At 45.0% G+C, this 26,209-nt stretch overlaps 1 protein-coding gene across 1 annotated transcript; it reads left to right on the top strand.

Annotated features, from left to right (window-relative positions):
* Nucleotides 1–47: 47 nt before the first annotated feature.
* Nucleotides 48–26,016, top strand: ATP1A1 (ATPase Na+/K+ transporting subunit alpha 1). The gene is made up of 23 exons (XM_010719100.4): nt 48–229; nt 6,229–6,333; nt 7,553–7,612; nt 8,655–8,858; nt 9,208–9,321; nt 9,844–9,978; nt 10,176–10,293; nt 11,062–11,330; nt 12,320–12,518; nt 14,241–14,350; nt 14,787–14,921; nt 15,454–15,646; nt 16,138–16,313; nt 16,829–16,965; nt 18,683–18,833; nt 19,346–19,514; nt 20,127–20,281; nt 20,643–20,766; nt 21,514–21,659; nt 21,785–21,915; nt 22,464–22,565; nt 23,656–23,747; nt 24,220–26,016. Exons 1-23 carry the CDS (start codon nt 218–220, stop codon nt 24,246–24,248), a joined length of 3,066 nt encoding a protein of 1,021 aa, XP_010717402.1. The 5' UTR covers nt 48–217; the 3' UTR covers nt 24,249–26,016.
* Nucleotides 26,017–26,209: the final 193 nt, after the last annotated feature.

Genomic DNA, 26,209 nt, shown 5'->3' with positions numbered 1-26,209 from the left:
GCGGGCTACGGGCGGGACGGGGCGGGGCGGTCGGGACTTTATCCGGCGGGAAGCCGGTGCTGTATCGGAGCTGCGGCGGCGAGGAGCCCGGGCGGGACAGGCAAGGAGGAGGAAAGCGGAGCGGCGGGCTCTGCTATTGTTCGGCACCTGCTGAGCCACGTGGCGTCGTTGAGCGCCGCTCCTCGCTGCCAGCCGCGTGTTCCGCACGCCCGGCGACATGGGCAAGGGGGTGAGCGGCCGGACGGGCGGGAAACTCAGGGGGCCGCCGTCCGGGATGGCTGGCGGGGAGGCTCCTGTCGGCCCGCGTTGTCCGTGCCGCCTTCGCTTTGTCTTGAGAGGCGCGGGGAGGAGGGTGGCCATGTCGGGCGCGAGGCGGGGTGCCGGGCGGCGGGGCGGCTCCGGCCGGCTCCTCCCCGGGCTCGGGGGAGGAAGCGGCGGCCCCGGGGGGCGCCGAGGGGGCAACGCGGGCTCGTGGGAGGAAGCTGCGGCCCCGGGGGGCACCGAGGGGGCAACGCGGGCTCGAGGCCGGCGCCGGGAGGGGGCTTCCCGCGGACGTTGCCGGAGGGCCCGACCGGCGCTGGAAATGGCCGCGGGGCGGGGGAGGACCCGTGCCGCGCGGTGAGGCGTGAAGCCGGCCGGCACCGCGGGGCTGCAGGTGAGGACGGTGTGGGAACGGGCGTGTTCCCCACGGGCGGTGTTATCTGATGCCCTTTTGGAGCCGCGCTGGGAAGTGCGGCTGCCCTGACGTCTCCCATCCCTGATGGAAGTACTTTAGACTAGACTCCTTGCGGCCGCAGGGCCCCGGGGGGAGGGAGTTGGCAGCGTGCGGCGCGTTAGCGGTGTTGAGGGCAGATGGGAGCTGATGGCATAAGGAAGGCGATCAGGCATGAACTTACCGTGCGTGCCCTGTTAATTGAGATGATGGCCTCCCGCCATGCTGTGCAGCAGCGGTGTGTGTGCGAAGACTCAGCCTGCCTGCCCTTCCTTCACCATATTGCAGCCTGGAGTAAGGAGAAGTCCTCCGTTCCAGATTCTGTTCTCTTAAATGTTTGGAGGTTCTCAGGAGCTCGAAGTTGGATGTAATCACAGAGCGCCATAAGGATCATTGGTTCCAGCTGTTGGAGTGGAAAGAGAATAGCCCACACGGGACTTGAACGTGTGACCTGGTCTTATCAGCCCTGCACGCTAACCAGCTGAGCTATCAGGCCTGCCAGAGGGATGACTGGACCAGCTGCCCAGAAACAGAGCTGTCCCAGCCTTCTCTGCTTCTTTGTGGAGAGCTGTGGTTGTGGCGTGCCTTGGGGCAGCAGCAGCCCTATGTCCTTCCATCCTTGGTGGTGGAAAATAGAGGTGCTGTGTGTCTCCAGAGTGCTCCTCAAGCACTCGTACTGTCCTCATCGATGTGGAGTAATGGCAGTGCCTGCATAAATAGGAGAAGGGCAAGGATGGCCGTTTAGAAGAAGGGGCTGTGTGTGGAGTGGGTTTGGGACTGCTTTCTTGCAGTTCGGTTGCCCCAGCATAATGTGTTTCAGTCTAGTGAGCAACAGGCAGCATGCGTGGTGATCTCATCTGAGGGATGAAACATGGGGGGGTGGGGATTGATGCAGTCCTATGAGTGCTTTAAATCATCTTTATAACTTAACAGTGCAACAGGTCTTGGGGTTTAGGCTTCACTTGAGGGGGTTACAATTGCTTTCTAATACAGAAGGCGTATTTTCACTTCGCATTACGTGAGTTGTATGCATAGTAAACAATTGGCTTAAGGCTGAAGTGTACTGCCGGGAAGTCTGAGGCAGCCACACACTGCTTCATTATTCTATAAGTCACAAGGTTTCTCTCATTTAGTGGTGAGTGTGCAGCAATGGGGACCCTCTGAAAAACAGGGATGTGAAAGAGACAGGCTGTGGTGAAAAGTAGGGTGTGACTGCTGGGCTGAACAGTGTGCTTGCCCTGCCTTGGGGTGCCCAAAAAGGAACCTCCTTCCCATGAGAGCATAGTGTTGTGGGGGGGGAGGAGGGAGTAGGGGGGGTGTGTGAGTGTGAGAGAGAGCTGCTGTGCTGATGGTGTGTCACTTCAGATGTTAGTGGGAGGACCCTGGGCTGCCTGGGTGTGTGTATTATCTGTGGAGAGTGTGCGTGTGTGTAAGGGAGGAGAGCTGGCTGGATGTCATTGCTGTCTGCTTCTCTCCATCCTTGTCACACATTACTGCCTGTTTTAGGTTGCTTCTGGGGATTGGCACTAGTGCGTGAATCCTGGTTAGGTGTAATGCACTAGTTCAGGGAAAACCATGCCAATCAAAGCAATCCTTATGTGGAATAATTTAGGCATCAGTATTACTCTTCCTCCTCCCTGTCTCTTTATTTGTACAGTTAAGGGTGCCAAAGAAAACCCCAGCTTAGTCAATGCACACTCTCAAAACAGCATGATGCATAAAAAGGGTATCTGACAAGACTTTTGTGCCTGTGGCTGCCCTCTCACAGCACAGTGGGGTCCTGACATGCTGCACGGTGTCAGCAAGGGGTTACTGAAGCTACCAGGTCCTCGAGGAGCTGGTGTCCAGCCCATTAATCTCCCAGTGCTTCACAAACACTGGAGATGTCTCGATGTGATGGTAAAGATGCTTTAATATTCTAGGTAAAGAACTGTATGGTGACATGCCTGTAACACAGAATAACACGAAAGCGAAAAACAGGGCAGGTTGTTCAGCTGTCTGTTGGCATTTGGGAAGCCTGCTCTGCACGTGGGTTTCCACAAGGAGTGGAGATACTTGTCCCACTATACAGAAAACTATGGTTTCCTTTCAACCCTGAGGAGCCCTTGCAAGATTTGGCACTGTTTTCACAGAGTGACAGAATGGCTTGGGTTGGAAGGGACCTCAAGGATCATGATTCTCCAGTTCTCCTATCACAGGCAGGGCCACCAACCTCCCCATTTAATACTAGACCAGGTTGCCCAGGGCCTTGAACACCTCCAAGAATGAGGCATCCGCAACCTCTCTGGGCAACCTGTTCCAGCACCTCACCACTCTCATAGAAAAGAAGGAGGACTTCTCCCATAGCTTGGGAAACAGCTGCCTGTTTGTGGAATCCCAGTGAGAAGTGCTCATGATGAGCAGTAACATGAAGCAAAAGCTGCTCTGTGTTGTCCTCATGCTGAGACACTGCTCAGCTGTGGCAGGCAGGCAGACCTTTGGTGAAGAATCAGAGGTGAAAGCAGGAGGAATGATTCCAAGAGGGCATTCGTGTCCCTTGCTTAATGTTATGTGGGGTCACGAAGCAGTGTTTCTGGTGTGGTAGGAGTGGTCACTGCTATGGCTCAGCTGGTTGGTGTATTTAATGAAGGTTGTCTCATGAGACAGCAAGACAGTAACTTCACTGTTTGCTCTGCACAGTTGATTGTAATGACATAAATACTGGAACAATCCAGGCCTCCAGAGACTGCTTAATTTATTTTGGCATTTACGTTGGTGGTTGGATTAGGCGATGTTAGAATAGGATACTTATGAACTCATCTGCTGATTTGCACCCCTCCCGTTTCCTGGTCCCATTCCTGTTTGGAACACCAGCCGCGAATGGCTCCGTTCGTCCAGGTGGAAACATAGAAGTTGCCTTTGGAAGACAATAGGGTTGCCGGGGGCTGTGTAGGATTTGTTACCCCAGCACTTACAAACGTTCTGTCTGAGCCAATGGAAAAAGTCATACATGAGAAGAAAAACTTTTTTTTTCTTTTATGTGGCAATTTTGATGAGTCAGAATTCCTATAAGTGAACTAACAGAGGTGACATTTCTAATGAGACAGACCTTCCTTTGTGTCCAAGCCGTGTGCTTGCATCTTGATAAGTCAGGAGCGCCATATGCTTTCCTCATTGTCTGGCAGGAAAAGGAGGGGAGAGGAGGGACACTTTCTGACTAAAGGAGAGGAGGGGGAAATGGATGGCCCCTTGCTGGCCAGCGCTGTTCAGTCTTTGTTGAACTGATGAGCTTCCTCTTGCCAGCACAGTGCAGTGGCCCCAGTCATAGGGAACAGAATGGGCAGCACTGTGATTGTTCTTCAAGGTCACATGTGAGTGACAGAGCAGGAAGTTCAGATTCAGAATGATAAAACCCTGAAATGAGAGCTGAGACCAATGTTACTAGGTTGGCTTCCGTCTAAGGATGGGATGCAGTAGTAAAGGGAAGGAAAGATACTCTGGATTCTTGCAGATACCTACTCTGCAGCTCATGGTGAAGCTTTTCAAAGGATTTCTAAGCAAATCACGCTTGAACAAAGGCAGTGAGCCTTTTCATGTTGGAGCTAAGTCTCCTGTGTTCTCAGGCTGTTCTCTGCTGCTCCAATAGGCTTGGTGCTCACATCACCTCTTAAGATCTTGTCAGGCTCTTCTGGTGGGAAAGGGGTGAGGCAGAGATACTGCGATGCTCGGCCGGACCCTGGCTTCTCCAGCCTCATTAATAATCACTATTTTCTTGAAGTGAGCAAGAAGCATGTTTTTTTTTTTTTTTTTTTTTGTGGGACTGTTGTTGGAACTTCAGCGTTCAAAGATGTTTCCTTCAAACTAAAGGAAAAGGGAATTTTCACGGTGACTTGAGAATTGCCCTGTGGCAAATTCTTGTGATGCTGGAATGTGAGCGCTGCCTGTTTGAAGTTCTGAGGCTTTTGGGTTTTTTCTTTGTGAAATACTGCAATGGGAATTTAGGTACAGGGAAGAGAATGTCAAGAATGCTGACGGTCTGCGGTTGTGTGCCCTCTTCCTGGATGGAAGGTGGCAAACAGACTTTTCTACTCAGTTAAAACTGTTTCTGCTGTGCTCTGTAGCTGCACGTGGGTATATGAGGGGTGCAAAGTCTGCCTTTACTGAAAAGGGCAAGAGAGGTTTCTGTACACGTGAAGTGGATGGATATGGCTGCAGCACAACGCACCCAGTGCTTGCTTAGAGCACTTGAAATCCTGGCCTAGATGTGCCTGATTGGTTTTGTAATGAAGCTGTGACTTTTTTTTCCTGAAAAATTATTTTTAGTGTAGTTCCACTTCTAGTTTTGTCTACTACTTTTCTTACAGTAACTAATAATAAAAATTTTCTGTGCTTGTTACTGAACAGGACAGTCCTTAGACTCTTAACAGTAGCCCATGTCCAGAGCGCTCTGGGGGATCCAATTTGTGATTTGAGGCACTTGTGTGAGGAGCAAAGCAGTGCCTTTGCAACTCTTTTGTCTTGTTACTGGTTTGACCACGTTGCTGCTAACTGCTGTTTCATCTCAGAATATTTCTCAAAGGTCTTATTGGGTGAAAATCCTAAAACTTGGCAGGGTGTTATAGGTCCTAGGCAGTGGGGAAGGAAGGGAAAACAGCATTCTGAGGCTTGAAAGGGTCTGGAAACTTGTGCAGTATTCATAGGAGGAACTGTTCCATGAGGCTGTGCTAGTGTCTGACTTTCTGACAGAGTGTCGAAGTTCCTGTAGTTTGTTTTTTGTTTAAGTGGTGCTTGTATTTGCTGCCTCCTGCTTTCTTTGCCTTTGGATGCTTGTTTATCTTATTGTCACAAGATCTAAGTCTCTGCATGATTTCATGTACAATTAATCATAGGTGATGTGAATGTAAGTCCATCTCAATAATGGGACTTTATTGAGCAGATCATCAGCTGTCTGAGGCTGAAGCAGGACTGTGCAGAGATTGAGTCTGTGGTAGTGTGTTACTAGCTTGTATACCATTCTTGCTAGACAAATTTCCATAAATTGAAAGCAGATTTTCACTGCATAACAGCCCAGCTAATGTGCCAAACTGAAAATTGAAAGTGCTTGGCACTTACCCCTCAAATTTGACATGTTGTAGATACCACTTTTTATCTTCACTTGTTAGGGTGCTCCTTGCCAGAGGGTGTGAAAGACTGAGCAAGGGGATGAGGAGTTAATGCATAAAAGGAATATTCATTTGTGCTCAGGGAAAGGTCTTTAGCTGCTTGAACTGTGGTTCACTCTCCAAGGCTGATCGAATGGCATGTGGCTTGCTCTCATTCTAGCTAGATGTCTGTGTACAACCTGTGTATTAGCAATGCTGGTAGTGATTGATGATTAGTTCACTTACTGTTTTTACTGAAGTGGTTTATCTTTTAAAAAAAAAAAAAAACCTAAAAATTATTTTGTCTACCTGGCAGTCTCATGTGTGTAGCTGATAGATACAGTGAATTCCTACGCCAGTAGATGTTTCTTAACAGTAGTATGTTGTCTCTTACAGGCTGGAAGAGACAAGTATGAGCCTACTGCTACATCAGAACATGGCACAAAGAAGAAAAAGGCGAAGGAGAGGGACATGGATGAGCTTAAAAAGGAAGTCTCAATGGTAAGATTTGTAAAGCATGGAATGAACAATTACAAGAATGTTCACTGCTCCCAAAGCTCCGTGCCTCATGACTGAAAGATAAAAGTGCTGGGAAGCTGCCAGTGTCGTGTCACTGAAAGCACTGATTTCTCTTCTCCCCTTTGTGTCCAAGCCAGACACCTAGCAAGTGTTTTGGTATCAAGATCACCATGCAGTAGGCCCTTAAAGTGTTAATTCTCAAAAGGCATTTGAGGCAGAATGCAAGTCCCTGGTTGCCTCTTACATGCAGCAAAGTCTACCTGTACTTCCTCACTCAGGCAAGCATTGTCTGGATAGCAGCAGTGCAGCCTTAATTGTGTTGTCACGTGGGGAAGACTGCTGTTTTCATTCCAGCTGGAATGGTGGAGTTGGATCTGGAAAGCTCCATTTACTGTTGCCCTATGGTCAGACTGACCTCAGTATTATTCCTTCTAATCATGTTTGAGACTATAGGAGTCTCCCATCTCTGTCTGTGAATGCTGGATGATGTTGCTCACGTGTACGAGCATCATCCAGCTCAGATCTGATCTTGATACAGTTGATACAGGCTTTATTTCTGTGCTCTGTAATTGGGTCTGGGCTCCCTATTTTTCCCCTCTCATTTGTTTGAGAGAGGAGCTGTGAAAAAACTTGCTCCACAAAGTTCAGGTTTTCTTTGGTAGCAAAGCTTGTTTAAAGCATCTGTGCACTCCAGCCTCACTGTGTAGTGAGGCAATGCTGTGTATCAGTTCTTTTTTTTTTTTTCTAGTTGAAAATAGTCTGGCTGTGAAATGGAGTTTTTGGTGGGGAAGAAACGCTGCTTAAGCTGACAGTGTTGCTTAAGATTTGTGAAATTATGGAGTTAATCTTCCGTACGCTCCTACCTCCTGTCCTTCTTAGCTACTTTCCTTTGTCCCCCTACCTCCCACTCCCAAGAAGCAAAACACCAAAAAACCACTGTGATTTCAGCATTTTCTCTGAGCGTGAAGACAGCACTGAGATGCATCAGGTTTTTTAAAAAGCTGTTATGTTGTACCCAAATAGCCATAAGAATGCTTTGAGTTGCTGAATGAGATAGCAAGACTAGCTTATCTTCTCCTTGGAAAGAATCTCTGTTTCACTGAAACGATGCAGATAGAAAACCAGGTGAGGGGGGAGTTGCTGAGCTCGTGCTGACTGATCTGCACGAGGGTCACTCCCTCATCTATTGCTTGTCTTTCAGGATGATCACAAACTCAGCCTTGATGAACTTCATCGTAAATATGGAACAGACTTGAGTCGGGTAGGTAGACTTTTTCTCTCTCCTTGCCTGAGCTGGGACTCTTCAAATTCAGAACACTTCACAATGGGAAACCTGGGTGGTCTGGGTGTTGTTTTTTTTTTTCTTTTTTTTTCTTGTTTATTTAATCTTTACTCTTCCAGTTAAGTTTCCCAGGCTTTGAGAGACATGTTGAGCTCAGAAGTAGTTGTCTTCCTCCTTCCACTATATAGCCTGCCTGCCATGCTTTAGTGACTTTGTTTTCTAGCAAAGTCACTGTTATCTACTTCCAAATTGTTCCAAGGTCAAGTTGATTCTTGTTTTTTTTTTTTTTTCCCCCCCATAGGAGCTTGTAATAAAGGCAAATGTTTGTTATACTGCAGATGTAGCCTAGTGAGTTAGCACATGACCAAAGACTTAATAATGACAAGTAGCAGTTAAAACTCTATCCTTTTATAGTAAGAAGTGTGCAGATATCCTGACTAATCTCAAAGGCCAGTGCAGAAGTTCTGCAGTGATTTTTTTTTTTTTTTTTTTTTTTGCAACTTTGCTCATGTTTGCTTTAACATGTTTTATTGGTGGATTGCATCTAGCAGCAAATCTGCTCTGTCCCTGTAGTAAAGGAGACTTGCATACTTCCATTGAAGACCTTGGCTTCTAACAGTTGAACTTCCTGGAAAGCCAATCCAAAGTGTCGTCATCTTTATAACCCTAGTTTTCACTTGTTCCATAATTTGATAGGATAGATTACACTGGGCTGTTCCTCCGAGACCAAAGTCTGCTTCTCTAGCCACCTTGTCCTGCCCTCCTGTGCTTGTAGTCCTGTGATCTGCAGGCTCCTCAAGTAGTTTCCAACATTTTGTGGTTCATCTTCTAGCATTCAGCTTTCACATCCTGTTGTCTGCTGCATGTTTGCTCTGCTACAGATTTCCATTATCTGTTAGTGTCCCCTTATTTCTCTTAGTAGGACTCTGCCTCCCTTATCAAGTAGAAGATGAACAAATTCAAAGCTACTTTCCTCAGTCAGTCTTGCCACAATGCCTCTAAAAAACAAATTCTTTCCTAGGGTTTGACTCCTGCACGTGCAGCTGAGATTTTGGCTCGTGATGGCCCAAATACCCTTACACCTCCACCCACCACTCCTGAATGGGTCAAGTTCTGTCGGCAGCTCTTTGGAGGATTCTCACTCCTGTTGTGGATTGGTTCCCTTCTGTGTTTTCTGGCTTATGGCATTACAAGTGTGATGGAGGGAGAGCAAAATGCTGATAACGTAAGTAGAAATGTCTCTTACCTCAGTCTCCTCAGCCTGCCTGTGGCTCAAAGCATATCAGCTTCCTTTAATCATTCAGTCCAGAAGCTTTTTCCATAAGCTCACCCACTGAATTTCCCCTACTTAACATGGCTTGGAGTGCTTCCACATAATGAAATGGGCAGCTGACTTCCTTCATGTTGTCTTAATAACAGTGGCTTGTGGATAGCCTTTGTGTACAAAATGTACAGAGAGTGCAATTATCTCCATACTTTGTAATAGAGCACTTAAATACCAAGCAATTTACTTGAACAAACTGGAAGCCTTTGAGGTAAATCCTACTCTCAGTCACTTTTTCTGCTCCTTGTAGCTGTACCTAGGTGTTGTGTTGGCAGCTGTGGTTATCATTACTGGCTGTTTCTCATATTACCAAGAAGCGAAGAGTTCCAAGATCATGGAGTCCTTCAAGAACATGGTGCCTCAGGTACAGAAAACTTCCTTGACCTGCCAAGCCTTGCTCAGGGTTATTAACTCTAATGAGTTTCAATTGCAAAAGGCCTGACTGTGAATGTAAAGTGTTGGCTTTTAGGAGACGAGATGTCTGTTCTGCCAGGTTCTTAGTGTGGGTTTCTAGCTTTTAATATTGAAGGGGATGCTTGTTCTTTACACTCAAAGTAATTGTGCAAGTAGTCCAAGGCCGATCCAGGCATCCTGTGAGTTGCACCAGTTTATTAACATATGTAACTGGTGACATAAACAAGCACTAAAACTTAGATTCTTTCATGGACAATCTGTATCACACCTAACCATCTTGCTGTCACCTTGGCAACAGCAAGGAATTTTGGTGTCAAGAAAACAAAAATAGCTCTTAAATCTCAGATGTATCTGAGATAAGCATGTTAGTATAAGTAGAAACCTCCTTAGAACCACAATAGAACTATAGTTGGATCTTTTGAACACCTTAAGAGTTGTTTGTGACATGGGTTGTTTCTTTACTGTCTTTCAGCAAGCTCTTGTAGTCAGAAATGGTGAGAAGATGAGCATAAATGCTGAAGGTGTTGTAGTTGGAGATCTGGTAGAGGTGAAAGGAGGAGACAGAATTCCAGCTGACCTTCGGATCATATCTGCACATGGTTGCAAGGTATAGCAGTGACTGTTTGAAAACTTCATAAATTAGTCTGGTATCAAAGAATGTCTACTGTGCTGTGAATGGATTGAATGATAGAGTAAATGAGGAAGGGGGGGGGGGGGGGGGGAGGGGCTTTCTAGTGTTTAAGTGGCTTTCACTGCTGGATCAACTTTCTGCCTGTGTGTGAAGAAGCACTTTCTTCCATGCAGGTGGATAACTCCTCACTTACTGGTGAGTCAGAGCCTCAGACCAGGTCTCCAGACTTCTCCAATGAGAACCCGCTGGAAACTAGGAACATTGCCTTCTTTTCCACCAACTGTGTGGAAGGTATGTGTCTGTCTTGGTGAATTAAAGTATTACATGAGGGAATTAACTCTGTGGGAAAGCGATGCAAATGTTGGATACACACACAACATATTTGTAATCCATTCCTACTATACGAGAGCAGGCTTGTTGTTTCCAGCAAAGGCTTTGCCCATTCCAACCCCAGTACTGTACAGTGGGCAAAGAAACATTGTTTTACCATCTTTCTCTCAGAAGAGGAGCTATGTGGTGCATCTTCTGGCATGGGTGCCTTATTGCAGGTACCATAATGAGAGGGCTAGGCAAAGATATAGCAAATAATGCAGTTGCTGCAGAAACCAGAAGTTTCAGATATCTCCAGCAAAACGTCTGTCGCAGTTCCAAGTATGGTGATAGGTCCTCTTTGTGTTGCAGCTCAGAGCATCTTTTCCATGCTTTGGAAAGAGAAAATGTCCTCTTTCCTCCTTTAAAGCAGAGGCCTGGTCTACTTGAAGACTTCCTTCTTTAATTCCCTATGCAACTGTTACTTGAATCAACGGATTCTTGATTCTCTGGGGAGAAGGAAAAGGGCATGCTGCATGACTAGTTGTGCAGGAAGACTGTATAGCCCTTATCTCCAAATACATCCATCCTGTTGGAGAGCATAAAAGCTGTGGTGGGAGACCTTGACCCATTGTGATGTCTACCTGCATTATACTGGACCAAGCTTACAAAGCTGCCTGGCAGGCTAAACAAGCTCAGTTTTGTGTCTTCTGGGATGTTTTTCTTTTCTAAAGCCTCTTTCTCTTCTAGGCACTGCCCGTGGCATTGTTATTAGCACTGGGGACCGCACTGTGATGGGCCGTATTGCCAGTCTGGCATCTGGACTGGAAGGGGGTAAGACTCCCATTGCCATGGAGATTGAGCACTTTATCCACCTCATCACTGGAGTAGCTGTGTTCCTTGGTGTCAGCTTCTTCATCCTCTCACTTATCCTTGAGTACACTTGGCTGGAGGCTGTCATCTTCCTCATTGGGATCATTGTTGCAAATGTACCTGAGGGATTGCTCGCAACAGTAACGGTGAGTGAAGCTGAAAAAAGAGTGACTTGAATGAGTAACCTGTGTGGTACTTTGGGAAGTGGAGTGCTTCATGATCAGTGGATGTTCTCAAAGGTGAATCTGAAGTTCTGTAGGTATTGTATGTGGTGAGTGTATAGGGCTAGGTTTTATAAATGTATTATATTTGGACTAATTGTGTAGATGACTATCAAATGCTGCAGTTGTTCATTTAGTGATGGTGGATTTCTGAGTTAGACCTGCACAGAGGCTTGGAATTGCAGAATTAAGTGGGCAAGGCTAGTTCTAGAGGTGTCCTCCCCTATTTCTGTGTTGGTGAGAGGCTCTCCCACTGTACTTTTGATATGGAGTTTCTACGTGCATGTGCCTCTCCAACCCTGGAGTGCCACTGGAGCATCCAGCAAGTTTCTCTGTTGTCCTTTCTGGCAGAGATTCTAAGTTTTGTCTCCCTGAAAGGCAGAGAGAGTGTCTGGTTGTGCTTCTCTGTAGTAGATGGTGATGGATGAAGGCAGAGGCTTCCATGCAGCCTTGAGCTGCAGATCAGTGGCTGAAATTGCTGAGAGTGAGCATCTGGAGAGGAGGGGTAGCTGGGGCTGCTTGCTTCCTTTATCACTGAACTGTTACCCAGTCTCCAGGACTGTTTTGAGCTATTTTTGTACAAGGCATGCCTCCACCTATTTTAAGAGCACTATGATAAGGGTACTGTGACTTTGACTAGAATCTTAGTCCAAGTTACATTCATTCCTTTCTAATCCACTGAGAAGCAGGAGAATGAAACCTTCTGAGTCCTTTTCTGGAGATCCTGTGGAGTAGGAATTGTCATTTAAACCCAGCAGCTGGGTCTAAAAACTGCAATCTGTGCTCACTTTGTCAGTGCAAAATAGCTAGGTAGTCACTGCAGGGCACAGGAGGTTGTCATTCCATGCTAACAGAGTTGGGTAGCACTGAATTAGTGTACTTGCATATCCAACCTATGTCTTCCTTGTCTCCAGGTGTGTCTGACACTAACAGCCAAGCGTATGGCTCGTAAGAACTGTTTGGTGAAGAACCTGGAGGCTGTGGAAACTCTAGGCTCCACATCCACCATCTGTTCTGACAAAACAGGCACCCTGACACAGAATCGCATGACAGTTGCACACATGTGGTTTGACAATCAGATTCATGAGGCTGACACTACAGAGAACCAGAGTGGTAAGATCATCTCTTTGCACTTGAGGCATCTCATTTCAAATAAAGCCTTCTGTGTAAAAACCTGCTTTTTTCTTTTTTTTTTTTTTTTTTTTAAGCTCTAGTTCCTGATGCAGGGGGCTTCTAATACGGTCTACAATAAGCACTGAAAGGTTTTGGGTAACCTGTAGAAACTTCTGCACTATGCTACAGTTCTGTTTAATCCATGTATTTCCAACATGCTAGCTTTGTTCTTATTACCATTTTTTTTATTTGTTGTTTTAGTGAGAAATAAAAAGTTTGTTACTTAGATACAGTAACTGTACTGTATACTTCATATGTGGCCCAAGAAAATTCCTCTTCATTCAGTGTGACCCAGACAAACTAGAAGACTAAATGCATATGGTTTAATCTATCAACTGATTACAGAAGTCCATAAAAAGGAGGGGAAAAAAAAAAAAAACCAACAATCCATAGCTGCTTTTTTATCAATAAGGTTTTTTTGTTTGTTTGTTTGGAATTTGAAGGATGGTAGCATGGCTGGGCTGTCTAAAGTGCTGGATTAAGTGTCCAGTCCCTTTGGGTGTGCGGGCTTGAATCCCACCACTGCCAGCAGATCTTTATGCCCCATTCCTGGAGATGTTCAAAGCCAGGTTGGGATGGGGTCCTGGGGGCAGCCTGATCTTGTTGGTGGCAACCTTGCCAATTACAGGGGATTGGAACAAGATGGGCTTAAAAGGTCCCTTCCAACCTGAGCCATTCTACAATAAGGGGCTGACCACTTATTTCTACATACAGAACAGGCTTGCTATTCTGTACTTGACAGTACTGAATTATTTCTGCCAAAATGTACTTTTCTTTAGTGATGAGGCAGTCTTTGTAAGGGTGGACAGGAGAGGTGTTGTGTCCAGTCTCAAGTCATTATCAGGGATGTGGACTGAAACTTCCCATGGTGAGGTAAACAGCTACCCTTGACCAAAAGTTTTCCTAGATCATCGTGATTATGGTAATAATGAATTAAGTGGTTCTAAGACTTATCAGTCTCTTGAAGGAACTTCTTGGTAAAGAATTTGAAATCTCAGCATGCTGTAAATTTAAGAGGTACTTATCTCTCCCAAACTATGATTAATACAACCAAATTCATTAGTCTCCTAGCTGTCATATACTTTTGAAAGATTGTGCTTCCAACACATTGCTGGCATTACCTTTTTGCAGTGGTACTGCTGCTCCCTGACCCCTACCCCAGTCACCTCAAAACATTGTTCTTGTCCAAACTACTTAAGGCTGATTTTGTTGGTTTTAGCCTTCAACATTAGTGCTAAGTGGTAAGCTAAAAATAAAGTGTTATTTGGAAGCATTCAGTTTTGGCTTGGAAATGGTTGGCTTGGCTGCAGTAGAAATAAACATAGAAGGCTTCTCTTAATGGAAAATACATTGACTTATCAGTTAACTGTTCATCTCTCTTGAAGCCAACTCGAGGCTTGGGAAAAGCAGTGTCTTTGTACTTAAATTGTTCCTGCGGGGGCTGTTCCGTCTACTTCCTGGGTGATTAATAAAATGAGACAACCCGAAGAGGGATCTGGTATCCCTTACTTAAGATAGGGATGGGAAAATGAAGTAGCTGTTGTGAGCTAATGGGCTCTGGATGAGTCTCCTGTTTCTGAGATAAATACTTTTGCTGTTACTCTTCTAGAGTGTTGAATTTGTAGGTTATTTTGGTTGATCATACTCTTCCTCTGCTTTCAGGTGCTTCCTTCGACAAGAGTTCAGCTACTTGGACTGCTTTGTCTAGAGTTGCAGGTCTCTGCAACCGTGCTGTATTTCAGGCCAACCAGGAAAATGTACCAATTCTTAAGGTAAGTTCCTGAAAGAAACAATTGTCCTGCTCTTCCCCTCCCTTTTCCCCCTCCCCCCATTTTTGCATTAATGGTATTGAGATTAAATTTCACAAGTCACAAGGAACTTCAAACTAGAGGCTTCTGCCACTCTTGATCTCTTCTGAGGCCTAACACTCTAGGAGATTTGCAATGTGTGGAGGGAATGAAGCTAGAAAGACACTTTGTCTAGCCATCTACTAGTAACTGCAGCTCGAGCAGGATCAGATACTTCAATCAGAGCAGGGAAGACCAGAAAGCTTTCCTAGGCAGTTTCTACTGTCTACTTGCTCTCTTACATAGAAGCTGGGACTGGGCTGAGATGAATGTACTTTAAAAAAAATATATATTATTGATATGTTGTGCCTTCTGTGGTGAGTTCACAGGAACGTACCCTTTAATAATTCTTTTTCCTCAGAGAGCAGTAGCAGGAGATGCCTCTGAATCTGCACTTCTGAAATGCATTGAATTGTGCTGTGGTTCTGTCAAAGAAATGAGAGAAAGATATCCCAAAGTGGTGGAAATACCGTTTAACTCTACCAATAAGTACCAGGTAAGCATGTCCTCTATGGGGGAAGACACTTTGTGAAGTGCTTAAGCAAGTTTGTGTGCAGATCACTTCAAAAATCTTAATGTCAGAATCTTGTCTAACTGTTACTGCTTGTAGGCTGCTCAAGTCTATAAAGCTAGTGAAACATGCCTAGCTCCAGTGTAAGAGCTTCTGGAGCTGCTTTGGCACTAAGGTGTCAGCTGTTGGAAGATCAGACATGTTTTCTACCTGTGCAGCAATGGTGCACAGAGAATGAAAGAACATGGATCTGGGAGTATCAGTGAAGTACAGGGAAGTGATCTTACAGGTGAAACTAAAATTCTAAAGGCATTTGCTGCATCTGTGGTTATATGGTATTGTTAAATACTATGTAGATGTACCTTACTTTGCACAATTCCCTAAGGTGTGGCTGGATGAAAGGTAGAGCAGAAAGTCACAGCCTTGATCTACTGTAGTTCCAAGGCACTAAGTAATGGTTATTACTCATGGTATTTGCAGTACATGTCTAAAAATTTTCTTTTTTTTTCTGACCTAGCTGTCTATCCATAAGAATGCAAATCCATCAGAATCTCGTTACTTGCTGGTGATGAAGGGAGCTCCAGAGAGGATCTTGGATCGCTGCGACAGCATTCTTATTCATGGGAAAGTGCAACCCTTGGATGAGGAAATGAAAGATTCTTTTCAGAATGCCTACCTTGAGCTGGGGGGTCTTGGGGAGAGAGTACTGGGTAAGGAAAAACAGCTTTGATAATAAAGACTTGTCCCTCACATTCCTGTGCAGTCACCATTGATTAGGTGGAGCGTTGTACTTCATTCCTGCAGTGTAACCATAGTGCTGAGAAAGGTCATTTCAGCAATTCGTTTAGGAGCAACCCTGCCTTTTGCCTTTAATCTAAAAAGCAGTCTGCAGGGTCTTTTCTTGCCTAGCAGCTGGGTTGCCTGGTTCAAAATGAAGTAAAATACTTAGGACCTTCAGTATCCATGGGGTTACATGATATTAGACTTGCTCCACTGCATGTGAACCGTGCTGTGTCTGGGTACCTAGCAACAGCTATTAGTTATCAGAATATAAGCATGACTGCTGTCTCAATAGCCCTGACTAAACCTCTGGCACTGTCCTGTTGTTATTGCTCTTCTGTTTGTAGAAGCAATAAGTGTTCACTCTATCTGCTTCCCAATAGGTAGGAACAGAATAAACATGGGTTTTGATGTGTTGCAGGATTCTGTCACTTGGCTCTGCCTGATGACCAGTTCCCTGAAGGCTTCCAGTTTGACACAGATGAAGTAAACTTTCCTGTAGAAAAACTCTGCTTTGTAGGATTGATGTCTATGATTGATCCTCCTCGCGCTGCTGTGCCAGATGCTGTTGGCAAATGCAGGAGTGCTGGGATTAAGGTAGCTGCTTCTTGGGCTATGAGAAATGCTTTGCTTTAAACCTGTGGATATGAAGGGCTTTCCATAATCTGTAAGAGGCTGTGATGTGGATGAAGGGAATTATTGGTCAAGTTCTAACCAGTGCTACTTCAGGTTTCACTGCCAAGTTAAATTTAAGTGTTGTATATTACTAATTAAAAAAAAAAAAAGCTAGATTCCAAACTTGGAGGGTGGTGTTTGCCAATGCTCTGGTGTCCCAGAACGTGTGATTTGGCTCAGGTGTGTTCTGTACATACCACAGTATTGAGATGAAGGAGCAAAAAGCATGAATTGGAAAATGAACTGGAGATACGTTGACTCGGGATTATCTGGCTCTCTTAAATAGATAACACAGTAATGTGTGCCTGTATTCAGGCTTGCTGTGTGCCAAGACTCGCTTATGGAACAGAAGCTGTATGCTTTCTTCATTCTGAAAGAATTCTGTCTGTTGGGCAGTGCTGCTCTAGGCAAGGCTTTCACAGCAGTCTGTGTTCCAGGTTATCATGGTTACTGGAGACCATCCGATCACAGCCAAAGCCATTGCCAAGGGTGTTGGTATCATCTCTGAAGGCAATGAAACGGTGGAAGATATTGCTGCTCGACTCAACATTCCTGTCAGCCAGGTCAACCCGAGGTACTGATGGGGAAAGCTAAAGCTTTTCAAAGGATTAAGCGTTTGCTTATCTCCTTGCCTTGGGTAATCTCTTAGCATCTCTCCTCAGACACAAAAAGCTTGACTTCTGCTAGCTGAGCATGTTGTGGCTCTTCAATATTTCACATGAGTTATGTGAAGAATGCACAACGATGTCTTGAATGTATGTCTCTCTTATGCCTGGGAAGTAGTTAGGAGTAAGCCCTACATGGAAAACTCCATCAGTTTCTTCCTTTTTCAGTGCTGTAGCTGCCTATGATCTGTTCCCTAGTTGGGGGAAAGAACCCTGTGACTGGATGGAGAGCACAAGCTGTGTGCTGGGCAGAAAGGAATAGGGTAGATAGAGGCATGGGGGAAGAAAGATGGCTATCTAGGGGCTATTTTGAGCAGTGAGGCTGCAGACCTGAAACAATGTATTCATTCCTGTGATTTCAGTTTTACTAGTAGAGGTTAAGCTGTCTTTTGTCCCCCCCAAACAAATACTTAATCAAGGTTCTTTAGGGAAATAACTTAAAGGTTTTTGGAGAAAAATCTGGCAGGAGGAAATAATTCATTTAGTAGCCGATTTAGTTTGCGTAGTGACTACAAAAAGTAAAGTTGGCTTAACTTTTTTTATACTGTTGAGAGAAAAGTTAAAACACTGAACTTGATGACTCCAAGCCCTTGCTCTCAGGTTGTGCTGGATCTGACTGCAGGTGAGCAAACAGAGCAGCACGTGGGCTGACTGGAGGAATAGTAGCTACTGACCAGCAACAAGAAGGATAAGTGTGAAGATGGAGTTCTTAGGGGTTAAAGCGTGCTGTCGTGGCCTAGTGCAGAACTGAGGTGGCCTAAGAAAATGTGCTTTGACATAAGTGGGCTGTTTTAGGAAGGCTGGTCTGTCTCTGTTGCTTAGCTTGACCCAGCCTGTGTTTGGGTTGGACTGCCATGTAGCTTTTGAACTGTGAACAGAGACAACCTGTGGGATGCTGAGGGAAGATGAGTATTGTGGCTGACTTCTCCCTGTATTGAAGGTAACTTCACAGCCTGGCAATGCAGGCTGGTGATTGGTAGGCTGTGTGACTGAGCATATCAACAGCAGCCTGTAAGGATGGGGAAGTAATTTTCCTGTCTAAACTGCCTGACGTCACTAGCTGCGTGACAGTCCCCTTGACCAATAAGAGATGGTATACTGGATTAGAGATAGTATTTTGTTCCACTGTGCAGGGTGCTAAACTAGTCTAAATATAACATCTGCTTTTGTTGCTGAAGAGAGTAAAATAGACTGCACAGGCTTAGCGTGACCTCCCTGAAGAGCCAAATGTAGATCAGTCTGTTGGAAAAAAGATTGCCTGCAGAAGACAGTTGCCTGAGCCTGGATTCCTTTCTTGCAGAGATACAGAGGGAACAGGAGAGAACCTGTGCATGCCTTGATGCCTTTAAAAAAAACAAAAAAAAACCCCACAGAAATAATTAGATTGCTTATGGGGTTTTGTCTGTTTGATACTGCCTTGTTGTCTTCTGCCTTGTGTTGCCCATTTGTCATTAAACTTGGAGCATTAGACTTCCATGCAGAGGCTGCCTAGACTGGTGTTTAGTTGGACACAGCAGGGATTTGATCTTTACCCAGAGCACTGAAAAGCCATAGCTTTATGGGACAAACACAACTAATGAGGAAGCTTAATTTGACATAAAACATCATCTTGCCTTTTGATTGCAGGGATGCTAAGGCATGTGTTGTTCATGGCTCTGATTTAAAAGACATGACTAGTGAGCAACTGGATGATATCCTGCTTCACCATACAGAAATTGTCTTTGCCAGGACATCTCCTCAGCAGAAGCTTATAATTGTGGAAGGCTGTCAGCGCCAGGTAAGAGACAGGAGACCAAGGATTTTATAAAAAAAAAAAATCTCCAGATATGCACATAAATTGCCAAACAGTGTGCTTCCTGAAGTAGTATGGCTTAGTTGCCCTCAGATAAAGGGCCAGGACTAGACCTCAGTCTTCTCAGTCTTCCACAGCAGACTTGAGGCTGTTTCACAGTGTGTACATATACAAGCTTACAGATGCACAGTTAGTGCTGAAACTTTCTTCTGATCCTAGCACTGTTGTCAGTACACTTAAATGCCTTGGAAGTACTTGGGAGAGGTGGGGTCAACATGGCTGTAATTCTTCCAGCATCTCCTTGGAAGGAGCAGTGTGGTTTTCTGATGAGCCTGATCTAAGAACCTAAAAGGTGTGGGATGAGGACAAGGAGAAACAGCTGTCTCTTCATAACAGTGGAATGTTTTGTATGCTTTATCTCTTGGAAGACAAACTTCCTCTAGCCCCAAATGTTATATAAAGGCTTCCAGTCTTTGCCTTTTTCTCTTTGTGACTAGGGTGCCATTGTAGCAGTCACAGGTGATGGTGTGAATGATTCCCCAGCCTTGAAGAAAGCAGACATTGGTGTTGCTATGGGTATTGCTGGCTCAGATGTCTCCAAGCAGGCAGCTGACATGATTCTGTTGGATGATAACTTTGCCTCTATTGTCACTGGGGTTGAAGAAGGTGAGTTCATAACTGCAGTTGTGGGGGCACGTCAGCAGTGTTACTGATTCCTTCTGAAATAGAAATTCCTGGAGAGTTTGTCTCTACTGAATCTTGCCTCCACGACAAGTGTTTTGAAGGAGGGAGAGGGACTTCCCTTCTTTAAATTGTCTTTCTTTCCCTGGAATCAGCACTACATTTCAGGATAGCTAGCAGTGGGAAGCAATTAGGTGACAATAACTATTTTGTTGCTCTGACTTGTCACTATGGCTCTGCAGTGGTCTCTGGCAAGGATCTGACATGTTTTCCTCTCAGTAGTAATAGCTCTTTAAAGAGGAGCAGAAGAAGGGGAACTTTCAGAGCTCTTGTTTGATCTCCAGAAAGCAAGACTTAATATCACACTGTTGTATGCAGTGAACCTTGCGTACAAGGATTGTCATAACCAGAAAATAGTATTTCGTATAGGTGATGACATGCTTGATGTACACAGGCCTTGCTACCTTGTAGAGTGCCCTTAAGTGCATAAGAACTCTTCAGGTTATTGCAGTAGCATTTTACTTTTTGTTTTTACCACTGAAGCTGCCTGTGATCTACTGCTAAGCAAGGGTTATGCTTGTCTTTTCCCTGCCTCAGGGCGCCTGATCTTTGATAATCTGAAGAAGTCCATTGCTTACACCTTGACCAGTAACATTCCTGAAATCACACCTTTCCTGATCTTCATCATTGCAAACATACCTCTCCCACTGGGAACAGTCACCATCCTCTGCATTGACTTGGGCACTGACATGGTGAATGCCTTTTTTTTTTTTTTTTTTTTGTCTCAAAAAGAAATGTGGGTTTCTAGTACCCTTTAAAAAAAAAAAAAAAGTAGAAGGAAAATGTTAATATGCAGTTTTCTTTAGTGCTCAGATTATAACACGTGATACTATATTATACACTACAACTGAATACTTACTGACTCATCGCATCTGAGCATCCTGTTCCTTGTAAGGACGGAATGGGGAGGGTGGAAGAGTGGGGAGGCCCTCACCTAAATCTAGGGGGTTTTGTTTTGGGCAGTACTCTTTCTCAGGCAAAAAATGTGAGGCAGGGATGGCACGTACACTGTCGAGCAGAAGTGGTTTTAACAGTCTTATGCCATCTCCAAAGGTCCCTGCTATCTCCTTGGCGTATGAGCAAGCAGAGAGTGACATCATGAAGAGGCAGCCGAGAAATCCCAAAACAGACAAGCTGGTGAATGAAAGGCTGATCAGCATGGCCTATGGGCAAATTGGTAAGCCGGTCTGTTTTCTCTGACACTGACCTGGACTTAGTGGTAGCAAGGGTTATGCACCCTCCTGAGTCGATGACTGTTCTGCTTATTTTGGTAGGGTTGAGGTTTGGGCTGCATAAACCAGGACCTCAGGCTGTTGAGATCTTGCTCTGATTCTGCCCCCACAGCACATAGCGGTAGCTTGTGCAGTGTGATCCCTTGAATTGCTTTCACAGTAATTTTATTTAATTGCATAGCGCTGTAAAGGAGCTGGCTGACAACCAGCTCTCCTCTGGTTCAGACTTGTTTAGCAAGAACATAGATCTCATTGTTAGTTTAATTAGAAGTAAAGGATTCTCTCCAGCATATCCCTAAACACACAGTATTAGGAGCCTTGATTAAAAGCGACTACAGAGACATGCCCGGTTCACAGGATAGGAGCTCATGCTTAATTGCAGCAGACCTTGGGAACCTTCTTGACTGTCTTTTGCAAAGGTTGGTTTGGGTGAGGCTAAATGAGAATACAAAGGGAGTTTTATCTGCTGTCCTTTGCAGCACAGAGCAGAACAGAAGTAACTTTGTACAAAGTTGGGAGCAAGAAGTGCTCAGTAAGAGTTGCAGTTGAGTTTGATGTTACTGTGAACTACTTCTATGACTCACTTGAGACTGAATTTCAGAAAGTGGTTGAGGTCTCCAACAAACTGCTTTCTGTTACAATTGCACTGAGCAGTTGGTTCATTGGTTTTATTCCACTTTTTATCTGTTCAGGTATGATCCAGGCCCTTGGAGGTTTCTTCACCTATTTTGTAATTATGGCAGAGAACGGGTTCTGGCCTTCTGGGCTAGTAGGGATTAGACTTCAGTGGGATGACCGATGGATTAATGATGTTGAAGACAGCTACGGACAGCAATGGGTATGTTTGGAGGCACAGTTCAGAGGCCATCAGCCAGAAAATTAATGTCTGCTGGACTTAGTGTTCACACCAGAGTAAAAGCACCATGTCTAAACAAATTCCTCTCTACTTCATCTATTTCTTAGACCTTTGAACAGAGGAAAATTGTGGAATTCACTTGCCATACAGCCTTCTTTGTCAGCATTGTGGTTGTGCAGTGGGCAGACTTGATTATTTGTAAGACCCGAAGGAACTCTGTTTTCCAGCAGGGAATGAAGTAAGTGGGGCTATCTGGAGGATTTAGAGTGGGACTACCAGGCATGGCATTCTAATTCTTCATCCCAGCAGTGGGATCTTGGTATATAAGTCTTAAGCAGTTTTGCGCCTTGATAATGGATGAAAGAGGAATTAAGTATCTTTCATATGATCTGCTGCAGTCTGCCAGGCTGAGCCAAAATGAAGTGGTGTTAGTGGGGAAGCTAGCTCACCTCAAATGACAGTGGCCGGGGGGATATTCCAGCACAGCAATTTTTTGTGGTGGCAAAGCAGCTGAAGTCTTTATCTGGTGAATCCCAGCTGCTTTCTGAACTTCTGATGAAGACAACTGACGGCTGGTACTATTGTGCATTAGACTCTCTTGAGTCATAACAGACCCTTCAGATAGCTAAGCTGTCAGGTTGGATCACCTGATAGTTTCCATCTAGTGAACTTCTGGCCTAGATCAAAATGCCTGTCTCCCTTCACTACCATATGGTTAACTAAATGGGCTTTAGCATGCTATCCTCAAGAATATTTTGTCCCTGATTGCTTTCCTGCTTCTCCTAGGAACAAGATCCTAATATTTGGTCTCTTTGAGGAGACTGCTCTAGCTGCTTTTCTGTCCTACTGCCCTGGGATGGATGTTGCTTTAAGGATGTACCCTCTCAAGTAAGTTGCATCCTGCTGCTTGTGCAACAGGCTACACCACAGAACAATAGTGTTAAGTGGGGAAATTACTAAGAGTACTTACAGAACACGAAACCAACTCTTAACACAGAAGAACTCAGGCTGGAGGGAATGAGTGAACTTCTGTTACAGTGTGACACCCTAGAGATTTGCTTTCCTTTACTGTCTGTGGAATACTTAAGGGGCACTGAACTGCAAACTCTCCCTTAATAACTAGCAGCATAACCTCTATATTAGTATTGTCATGCAGCTGCTCTTGTACTTATATGGTAGTATTCTAAGGGGTGAGGAACTGCACCTCCAAAGAAAGCAATTCAATTGGCTAGAAAACATAAGCCAAGTATCTCTTCTTTACTAAATGGTCATGACATTTTGTGCCTTCCAAAGAATTTGCACAAAGTCTTCTGAAACAGGCTACCCCATAAGTGCAGATGGATCAGTTGATGCGTAGTAACTTTCCTAATGGTTGAGAGAGTGCCAGCATCTTGACTGTTGCCCAACAGCATTGCAAAACTTCATGGCAGAGTTTAGTCTTGAACAAACTTTGAACAGTCCTGTCACTTAACTTTCATGAAATCCTGATGGCAAAAACTCCTGGTATGTTTTGTTCCATTCAGAAGCGTTGTTTGGAGTTTGAAGTGTTAGCATTTCCTAACAAGAAAGCTGGCATCTGCCCAGTGCCTGCGGCAGCTGGATGATAACACTTATAAGTCATAAGGGAAACCAGTGCAGTTTGAGCAAGGCCATGGGTACAAAGGTTACATGTACTGAGAGGAAATGTAGCTGGATTAGTAGGTGGGGAGGCCCTGGTACAGAGCTGAACAAAGATGCTGTGACCCACCTTGTCTTGGAATGAATATGCAAAAGTGGATTAACCTATTGCAACAAGAAGGTGGTAATTCTTGGCCTGGAGGGTTCTCACTGAGCCACAGTCTTGTGGGAATGGGGATGCTGGCAAGCTGATGCTTGCCTGCCTTCAAGATCTACATTCTTCTGTGCCATCGTTTTATAGCTCTGCTAGGCAAAAAGCATCTCCATTGTCTGTGTTTTCACTGTCTCTTCTCCCAAACAGGCCAACCTGGTGGTTCTGTGCCTTCCCGTACTCCCTCCTCATATTCCTCTATGATGAAATCAGAAAGCTCATTATCAGACGCAACCCTGGTGGTAAGCATGTGTTGTTGGTCTGTTTTTTCTCCCACCTCTTCTTCTCAGGGACCCCCGGTACTGAGCACCACATAAGGGTGTATTGCTGTTCTCCCTTCTTTGCCCAGCTTGAGCTGCTTATTCTGCAGTGGGCTGCAAGGCGGTTCTTTCCACCTTGGAGGTTTGCTAGCGTGTTTCCAACATGAAGTGTGGTTGGTTCAAATTCAGGACTCTGTCTTTCTGTCTCTTCCTTGAGTATATGGAAGTATCAATACACTTCACTAAGTGGAAAGATCAATGCTTGGGTGGTTTTAGAAAGTCAGAACAAGATTTGAAAGCTGCATCACATGAACACTCTGGAAAGGGTTTCTGTTATATGACCAGGTCCCTTTCTAGCACAGGATTACAGTGCGAGTTTTCAGAGGCTGAAAGTAGCTGTTGTGAACTTTCTCTGTCAGCCTTAAGACTAACTGCTCCTTACTTTCTCTTTTAGGTTGGGTGGAAAGAGAGACCTACTACTAAAAAGCGCCTGTAGAGCATTCCACGCACAGCCCACACCACCTCTCCATCTCCTCTGTGTGTGTGAGTGTGTGTGAGTGTATGTGTGTACTTCATCTTTGCAAGTGCAGAATTGGACCTGAAACTGAAGGAAGCATGAAGAAACATGGACTGGAGGAGAAAGCAAGGGGGAGGAACAGGGTGGGGGGGAAGTGTCAGACCATCAGTCCATGGAGGTTAGAGATTGAGTAGGCTCATCTGCCTTTGCTTTTGTAAAAGGAAACAGAAGATTTTATATATGGATTTTTACGAATAAATATGGATTATAAGAGGATGCCCCCATATTGTTGTAGGCAGACGTTTTTCCTCAAGGCATAAACTGGCTCAGGGGTGTGGTGCTAACTCTATGTGCTTTTAGCCTTGGCTTCCCATTTTTATAGCTGGAGACAGCATGTGAAGCTTCCATGCTGTAGCTCACTGCCTAACAGGACAAACTCTTGCAACCAGTTGCATGCCAGTACCTTAAGCACAGGAATGTTCCTGGTCTCTGTAACTGTGTATCTTGGCTGTTTTCTGGAAGGAACTTCTGCCTTCTATCTCTAGCATCAAATGCAAAATGCTGGAGGCTAAGTATCTGCTCTGGCTAAGTATCTGCTTGTTGGGTTTAGAATGGGGCATGTTGCATGCACTTGCTGGTCTGAGCATGTACCAGCATGCTGCTTGCCCTACTGCTACAGGCTTTGTGTCTCAGTGGAGACTCCAGCTTCATGCCCTACCTATCTTGCAGAGCTTTCTATTTCCCTCTCTTGTGTCTGTTCTGTTCTCAGAGCTGTCTAGTCCTAGCTCTCAGTGTTTCTTCCTCTGAGTAGACTGAGAATGTGGAAGAAGTCATACTCTCAATATTTCAATTAGGGCAAAATTGCGAGACTCATCATGATGGTTTGAGTAAAGCACTACTGTTATAAGACACTTCTTGTCTGAGATTTGAGCTAGAGTGGGTTGTGCTATTCCACTCTGCATTTCCAGCTATTTGCCATATATTTTGATATAAGTGTTAATGCTTGTATGGTTTGCTGCTGAGAGCTCAGTGGGAGGTGTGACCTTTTGCACAGGGACGGTCAGCATCTCGAGGTCTTCATATTACTTCTGTCATTGTGCTTAAGCCATGTGAAGGTTCTTCTGGCTCTCAATCATGTTCCTGAACTGCTGGTTCTGTTGGGTATGCATCTGCCTCTGCAAAGATTTGCAGTAAACCACAGCACTGAAAGGATCTGTGGTTAAAACTCATATGTTATCATTATCTTTCCTGGCTTTTTTCTTGTTTTAAAGCTCCATCACTTATCTCCTGTATACTGTAGACTTGCAAGCAGCTCTGAGAGTACAAAAGGAAGTTAGGGAGGTAGAAAGCAAGAAGCTGAAAGTTTAACGGTGTAATTTGTCTTAGATTATCTAAAGTGGAACTCTTACTTGAAGATTATGTACGGGGGGGAAAAATGTCCTCAATCTGTCTGAGTCTACCCATGCCAACAGTGCCAACAATTGTGGCCGAGGTGATGCTAACTGGGAGATGAGCTGTACTAAAGGGAGGAAGGAAGAAGGGGGATCTCTTGCTGGCTCTGCTGATGATGGAGTAATGAGGCAGAAATGACACTTGCTCCATCCACATGTTACACCTGCTTGAACTTTTTGGTTAGTCCCCGAGACTTCCTCCGAGTCCTATTTCAAAGAAATTGCAAAATGTGCCTTGTTATCTGATGCTGTCAAAAATAAAGAAGGAACCTGTTCTTCCTTCCCTGGTGTTTCAGCGTTCAACACCTCTAGGAGTGGGACTCTCAATAAAACATGTAGGTGAGAAGGGACAACTGGAGGTTTGGCTATTGATTAATGCACACGTGCATCAGTGTGTGGTCAGATTGGCATTGTTGAGCTAAGGTATGAATATCTACAACTAGGATGGAGGGTGGACACCACCAGTCCAGGGGCTA

The sequence above is a fragment of the Meleagris gallopavo genome, chromosome 1 (genome assembly GCF_905368555.1).
Source record: "Meleagris gallopavo chromosome 1, MGAL_WU_HG_1.1, whole genome shotgun sequence".
NCBI lineage: Eukaryota > Metazoa > Chordata > Aves > Galliformes > Phasianidae > Meleagris > Meleagris gallopavo.
Note: the sequence above shows the minus strand (reverse complement) of the source record. Positions and strands in the feature narration are given on the sequence as shown.

Excerpts from the sequence above, each read along its gene's own strand:
- ATP1A1 (XM_010719100.4), top strand. Across the intron at positions 11,331-12,319 it reads GATTGCTCGCAACAGTAACG|GTGTGTCTGACACTAACAGC; the intron begins GTGAGTGAAGCT and ends CCTTGTCTCCAG. Across the intron at positions 16,314-16,828 it reads GCAGGAGTGCTGGGATTAAG|GTTATCATGGTTACTGGAGA; the intron begins GTAGCTGCTTCT and ends TCTGTGTTCCAG.